The 7,488-nt window shown below is 39.2% G+C and overlaps 1 protein-coding gene across 4 annotated transcripts in view; it reads left to right on the plus strand.

The window, feature by feature from the left end:
- Positions 1-7,043, plus strand: part of rapgef4a (Rap guanine nucleotide exchange factor 4a) — a 33,364-nt gene extending 26,321 nt beyond the window's left edge. For all 4 annotated transcript variants that reach the window (XM_068704528.1, XM_068704536.1, XM_068704552.1 and 1 more), the window contains 16 exons: positions 456-541; positions 905-983; positions 1,096-1,246; positions 2,059-2,147; positions 2,317-2,347; positions 2,429-2,507; positions 3,193-3,339; positions 4,208-4,305; positions 4,667-4,792; positions 4,943-5,121; positions 5,227-5,317; positions 5,392-5,442; positions 5,622-5,709; positions 5,838-5,902; positions 5,982-6,036; positions 6,215-7,043. In XM_068704528.1, the coding sequence (XP_068560629.1) occupies positions 456-541; positions 905-983; positions 1,096-1,246; positions 2,059-2,147; positions 2,317-2,347; positions 2,429-2,507; positions 3,193-3,339; positions 4,208-4,305; positions 4,667-4,792; positions 4,943-5,121; positions 5,227-5,317; positions 5,392-5,442; positions 5,622-5,709; positions 5,838-5,902; positions 5,982-6,036; positions 6,215-6,342 (1,543 nt within the window). In that variant the 3' untranslated portion in view covers positions 6,343-7,043. The remainder of the gene's footprint in view (positions 1-455; positions 542-904; positions 984-1,095; positions 1,247-2,058; positions 2,148-2,316; positions 2,348-2,428; positions 2,508-3,192; positions 3,340-4,207; positions 4,306-4,666; positions 4,793-4,942; positions 5,122-5,226; positions 5,318-5,391; positions 5,443-5,621; positions 5,710-5,837; positions 5,903-5,981; positions 6,037-6,214) is intronic.
- Positions 7,044-7,488: the final 445 nt, after the last annotated feature.

A 7,488-nucleotide genomic window follows, 5' to 3' on the forward strand; every position in this document is an offset into this window, starting at 1 on the left:
GAGAGACACATTAATGGTAATGATGGCCCTTTGCTCCTTGGGGGAAAAAGAAGGTCTGGCAAGTCACAATTACTTGTTTGGGGTCGCCCTCTAATCAACTCGGCTCCTCACACATGAGAGTGTCAAGACTATGAGGAAGACACAACAAGTCTTGTGCGGCTCCCTCTTGTGATAATGAAAACAACTGGGGCTGGATTGTGTTGATTCTCCTTCACTGACGAGATGCCCCTACATTTTTATTTTGGCTTCTCTCACAGCTCTTAGCCCAGACTCCCCTTAATCTTCAACCGGGCCAAGAACCCTGTGATTGTAAATAGGATTGTTATCAAATGAAGCAATCACAGACACACGTTCAAGTAAGACAAATCAGTCAAGGGCCACAGAGGTGTCACAGATAATTTAGAGCCAGTGTTTCTTGATTAGTGAAGGGTGGGTCTTGTCCTGTGTTGCTCCAGGTACAAGGTAATGTCGGGGACTCCGGAGAAGATTTTGGAGCACCTCCTCGAAATGATGCGAATGGATTCTCAATTCACAGAGTCAGGTACTGCTCGGCATGCAACTTTCAGCATGTCAGATTGGAGCCATCGAATACAATCTGTCAGTATGATGATCATTTTTGCTATGAAGGGTTTCCTTCTATGCTGTATATTTATTCTCTCTGGCTCAGAGTTTCTCTCATCTGTCCGCTGCCTGCTGCTCTGCACTGTTTGTTCTCATCTATAATTAGCCACACGTCACAGAGTTGATCTAATTACTCTCGCTAGTGTGGATACATATGGTCTTTATTTGCCTGCAGAGGTGACAGAGACAGCGCCATGGAGGATCAAGGCATGGTGGCTCTGGAGGCCCTTTGATCTGCTCTAACACAGGTGTCTGACATAACCTTGCCTTTTTTTTGTCACAGACTCAGCCTTAGATGACTTTGTGCTCACGCACTGTGTCTTCATCCCAAACAGTCAACTTTGTCCGGTGTTGATGGCCCAATATCCTTTCAGCACTATGCTACCAAATGTTGTTATATGTGAAACTGACCTGAAAAAAACCCCTTTCTCCTCTGCTTTACTTACACTGTTTTGATCTTTAACTGCTGTGCACCTACCATGCCCAGGCTTTGCAGGGCTCTGAACAGGAACAGTTGGACTACACGATTAACAACAAGCGCAGGGTGATCCGCCTGGTGATGCAGTGGGCTGCTGTACATGGAGATCACCTGCAGGACGAGGACGTCTCTGGGGCCTTCCTAGAGGTCAGCATATAGATACAAGTAACATTATAACCACTGTTACAACTACTGCTATAGGTGCAGCATGATCACAATAATAATAATAATGTGATTTAATAATCAATGTAAAGTCAGTGTTTCTATTCGATTTCTAATTTGTATTTGAGTCTGTCAGTGACAGTGTATGTTGCTGTAGACCAACATTTAACAATTTAAGTCAGAAGAGATGTAACATATTAAATACCCCTCAGGATTTACTTTTTGAAAAATAAATAAAGTTTGTAAATCTCTTAAAGACAAAACAACCGTACAATAACAGTCATGAAAGTGGTGGTGGAGGTCAACTTTGGAATAATAATAATAATAAAGCAGAGAGGCAAATAACCACCTGATGCAAAGAGGTTTGTGAGAAATCAACTTGTCCAGATTCACACAAATATAATTTTTTTTGATATTGGTTGCAAAAATAACATTGCTTCCAAACTCTAAAGCTAAGTCTCACTGTTTTTACCTTAAGTGTACTACTGGCACCTTTATTTACAACAGCAAACAAATACCTGCATCAGACGTGTCCAGTCATAAGTGAACACCTGCCAACCAATCAGAGTAGAGACTTCTCCCTTGTTGACCATGGAATGAAACAGATTTACGAGTCTTAATAAATGTTTACAACATAGTTTATACTTGCCCTGAGCAATAAGGCCAGGGGATGAATATTGCCTGCTTTTACATGTTTGTTCTTTGATTTGTGTCTATGATAGAACTCCAGATGTTACTCAGAATAAATAGGTTTTTGTTTACTAAATGCTTCTTTTTATTCTTGTTGTCTTTTGCAGGAGTTTCTCATGGCGGTATCTAATGATGCCAAAGCAGTTCCAGCCCTCAGGGATCAACTCACAGAACTAGAGAGAAGTGTAAAGCGAAAGTAAGTGAATGGATGAATCTTAATCCTAAAGCTGTGTATTTATCATTCTGTGCCCACCATGATCCTACTGTATGTGCATGTAATTAAAAGGCAATTGGCAGGTTTTATTGGTAGATGAACAAATATGCAAAACTTTTACTTAAAAGTTGCTTATTGTTTCATGTTTCAGCACTGAAGATGCCAGAGTCTCACAGAAAAAGGTAAGACACTGACTCTGTCCTTTTCAAATTAAAGTTCATGTGCAAAAATGTCATGATAAATGAACCTGTTAAACTTCACAGCACAAAGTCCTACTGCGGCAGTTCAGTATGGGAGATGAGAAGCTTCAGAAACGTCAGCCCATCAAGAGTAATGATGAAAGTGAGTAAAGGATGTGTCTCCACATGCTTAGCTCAATGTATGATGCAACATTTGTCCCAGACTAAAGAGGATCATATCAGCACATTGTTGCTACACGCTGCTGTCAGTCACTGTTACATCATATCCACTATTTGAAACTTGTATTCAGCAATGTGTAAACCTCAACACTTACACCTCTTTGTTTAAAGTTTGGTTGATACCTGCCATTTACCTGCTTTCCATGTAAAAACACATGCCCACTTCTGTTAGCAGAATGTATTTACTTGTTAATGAGGATCTTATTTCTGAGTAAGAGGAAATGAGTCATTGGTGTTCTTTGCCTCTTTTGCCTGCACAATCACACACACATGGACATTTAATGTTTGCATATATGCTTAATCAATTTAAATTTTCATTGAATATTGCTGGACGTAGGAAGCTTTAACATATTGAATCCTAACCTTTTTAGCTCATCTCCTCTTAAAATAAAGCAACCTGTGTTGTTTCACTTTGTTAAATCTATCCAGGATTTCACAAGAAAAGCAAAGATTAGAGTAATTGTAAAAAGATATGGTTGTGAATCATCTCACGCAGATTTTGATCTATTGCTTTAATCTAAATGCTTCCATATTTCCAGCACTGCTTTACCGCTCCTTTTTTTCCTTCTTGCTGACAGTCGCATATTTGCTCTGATTCATGCCTCCAGTTCTGCTCAAAGTCTACTGCTGTGACCACACCTACACAACGATTCGTGTCCCTGTGGCCGCCTCAGTCAGGGAGGTCATCGGTGCTGTGGCCGACAAGCTGGGGATAGCGGAGGACCTGCTCCTGGTCAACCTCAGTTCAGCAGGAGGTGAGAGCGGTGGCAGCTACATGTTAATCAAATGGTCGAGGGTGCCACAAGGAAGTGCCCAAGCAGGGGGATGTACTAATGAATCCCCAGCTGATTTTGCAGAATGGGATGGCTGCTACAGTAGGTGCTAAAGAATGGCATTTAAACCAGCTTGAGAAAAACTTGAGCTCAGTTTTTCTCATGGCATTCAACATGAGGCTGTCGGTGCTCGTGGCTACTCCTTAGTGTTGTGATATTCCATTGTCTCTGCCAGAAAAGTCTAATGCAGCTCTTACTTGTCCACACTTGCACTCTCCTTATTGAAGGCAAGTAAACAGATACAGAGCTGTAGCTGCTATCTTGCTTGGAGCTCATTATCATACAGCTCATATATTTTATCTCTAACCAATGAGCTTTGCAAGAAAAAAATCAATCAAGGTTCTTGCTTTTTTGTGTTAATATGCTAACATTTAGTGATAAGCACTCAACACAAAGCTGAAGCTGATGGTTTGTCATAGATTTGCGAATTATTGAACAAATGGACACTAAAAAATAGGTAATTTTGACATTATGATGGCGCTATAACGTTAAGGGATCACCAAAGTTACGTGAATATCTGTACCCGATGGTCTGTACCGAATTTCATGTTAATCCATCAAATAGTTGTTGAGCCATTTCACTAAACAGAAACAGAAAAGTTGACCTCATGATGGCGTTATTGAAAAAGTCATGGGATCGCCAAAGTCAGTAGAATTCATCCTCTGAGAACCATGAATGGTTGTACAATATTCAGTTATTCATCAGATATTCCATTCCATTTCCATAAAATCATCAAATCACAAATTTAAATCTTTTTTAACCTTTTTGTGTTATGTTGTTGTTTCTACAGAGAAAGTCATCTTCAAGCCCAATGATGTTTCAGTGTTCTCCACTCTCAGCATAAATGGACGGCTGTTTGTCTGCCGGAGGGATCAGTTGGATTCTTTGGTGGGTTAATCTCTAATTACACAGCACATTCTCATCATACTAACAACTAAAAATATTTAAAAACTGTTGCTCTAAACACACTTTTCTCATTTTATTCTACATGCTTTTAGAATCCAGCTAGCTTTTAAGCAAATAGTAGTAAATGTGCAGATTTATTCCAAACTGCAGTGTTTACTCTTACAAGCAATGATCTTGTCTCTTTTTTAACATTTGAATGTATTTTGGCTAATATTTTTGTATATTATGAGGACCTATGCCTCAGTTGATCTTAGCTGCAATTGTTTTTTTAATTGCAAAACAAATATTCCTGATACAGTACATAATTATCAAATATAAAAGACAGTTTTTTCTTGTTTTCTAGACCCCTTTACTAGAGCAGGAGGGTTCCTCTACAGGGCGGTTGGCCAGCTTTGAGTTAATGAGCTCCAAAGATGTGGCGTACCACATAACTTCCTATGACTGGGAGCTTTTTCACTGTGTGCATGAGGTACGACTGTGATATGAGACCAACAGAACTGATTCATTACTAGTACACCTGCATTAATGTTATTGCATGAATTAAAGTTCATTTGTTTTCATTCTTTTAGTTGATGCACTATTTTGTTCACAAGAACTGTTTTTCTTTGGTGTCCAACAGCTTGAACTCGTCTACCACACATTTGGGAGGCAAAACGTCAAGAAAACCACCGTGAACCTGGATCTGTTCCTGAGGAGGTTTAATGAAATTCAGTTCTGGGTGATCACAGAGATGTGTCTGTGTTCTCAGTTCAGCAAGAGGGTGCAGCTTCTCAAGAAGTTCATCAAGATTGCTGCTCAGTAAGTGGACTGTGTTTCACTGTCTATTCTGCGTTTCTTTGACTCAGCTTGCAGTTTTGTATATTCACTACGCTAACGTATACCTTTCCATGTTTTATGTCAAAGCTGCAAGGAGTACAAGAACCTGAACGCCTTCTTTGCTATCATTATGGGACTGAGTAACCCAGCAGTGTGCAGATTGAGCCAGACCTGGGAGGTGGGTACTTGTCTGTTTCAAAATTATTCTTAGCCTACCTGCAAGTTAACCTTTCGTGTAATCTGTTTTCGCAGAAACTTCCCAGCAAATTCAAGAGGTTTTACGGGGAATTTGAAAACCTGATGGTAAGTTCAAACGACTCATTTTGTACTTCAAAGCGTCTCCATCTTTGAGTTGTCTGTCCAGCCTTTCTTGCCCATCATCTGGTCAAGTGTGGGTTCAGCAGCATCATCCTCGGGCAAGTGTGATGGATCTGTTTAACATGGCGACGCCAGATCTCAGAACAGTGTGATTGTTTCCACAGGACCCGTCCAGGAACCACCGTGCGTACCGACTGACAGTTGCCAAGCTGGAACCTCCCATCATTCCCTTCATGCCGCTGCTTATCAAAGGTCAGAGTCGTTGATTTGATGACCGTTCATTTTTAATGTAACATAATTTTGACCTGCACGCCACATTTCTTATGTTGTTGAATTTTTTCTTCAACAGCTTTAACTATCTAAATAATTGATCTTTACAGACATGACATTCACTCATGAGGGCAACAAGACGTTTATCGACTATCTGGTCAATTTTGAGAAAATGGTTGGTGTAAATCTTTTTTTTTTCAGCTATTCAGTTAATTGCTGGTATCTGTTGCTGATAATAGCTCTTTGTCTTTCAGCGGATGATTGCTAACACGTTGAAAATAGTGAGATACTGTCGGAGCCAACCATTCAGTGAGTGTGCACCCCAAAGTTTTATTTTAATGGAAATTGGGAGTAAATGGTTTGATTACAAATAAAGTATTTAAATTATACTCCAGTTCACTGTTCAATTTTCAGGGAATGACATTGATTAATTAATTAATTACATAATTAATTTAACCATTTTTACTCCTCTTTCCAATTTATTCAGGCCCAGATTCACCTCTGGCCAGCAAGAACCACCCAGAAGTTCGGACTTACGTACGTCAGCTCAAGGTGATCGACAATCAAAGGACGCTAACTCAGCTCTCTCACGGACTCGAGCCCCGCAGGTCTTGAAACCACTCAGGGACAGAAATGTTACACTCTGATGCTGCTTCACTATCAATGACATGTGCTTGCATTTGGATGCATTTACTCCAACACAGGCAATCACATGAGTTGTCAGATAAAGGGATATTGTTTCAGATGCCTGACTTGTTAAGCCTTTTATTACAGTAATTTGTGATACTTTAACAGCAGTAATTGTTGGTGGGTGAAGAACCTCTCATATCACAGTGCTGCAAGTCAAACAAGAGCGACAATTGAGGGAATTAACAAGCTTTTGAGGGGATCTCATTCATCAGATTAACATTTCAGACGTAAACACTATGTGACGCTGATGCTTTAAAAATGCAGAGTCTTGATATTCCTGATATTCAGTTGTTTCGTATCTTTTGTATCAAACAATATTTATACATATTTAAGTTTGTGAGAATGTTATGTGCTGTAAACTGTATGCAAATATTTATTTTGACATCAGCATGCAAAGAGTTATTATGATTGTTTGCCTTTTTATTCGTGTGAGCACATTTCTCTTTGGAGATACAGTAAATGTCTGAAAACCTTTTGTGTGCTGAAAGTATTAAATATTTTAGATGTATTTCTGTGCTGTATTGCCATTTCATTAATATATTGTTAAAAAATCATTGCATGTTAAAATAACTTTTGTAGTTTTCAATTTGATTTTCCATTCAATAAAATAGGTTATGTGTTGTCAATCAGTATAGTGGAGCATGAAGTTACTAGTTGCTTAACATCATCTGTGAGGATTGAGGAGGAGAGGAGCACGATATTTGGGCCAATAGAAGGTGAGAAACCTTCAATCCGAAGTCAGTATCATGATCTTCTGGAATCCGCTCTGAAGGAACTGAATAATAATAATTAAACTCTAAGTGACGTTGAATCTAAAGTTTTGTCAACTACACTTACAAACATGAGGGGGGGATTTAAAACACATTTTAATACAATGCAGTCTTGTACAACTAACTATGACACAACAATAATCATTTAATTTAATTAAAACCTGACATGCATTGTAATCTGGCAGATCTGTTGGATTGCTTTAAATTGCAGTGGTGGAAGAAGTACTCTGAGCTGTTATGTTATAAAAACACCACTGAGTGAAAACACTCTGTTAGAAGAAACAGTCCTGCATTCAAAATC

This window comes from Cebidichthys violaceus, unplaced genomic scaffold (assembly GCF_023349555.1).
Source record: "Cebidichthys violaceus isolate CVI_PGR_0920_01 unplaced genomic scaffold, fCebVio1.0.p SCAF_11, whole genome shotgun sequence".
NCBI lineage: Eukaryota > Metazoa > Chordata > Actinopteri > Perciformes > Stichaeidae > Cebidichthys > Cebidichthys violaceus.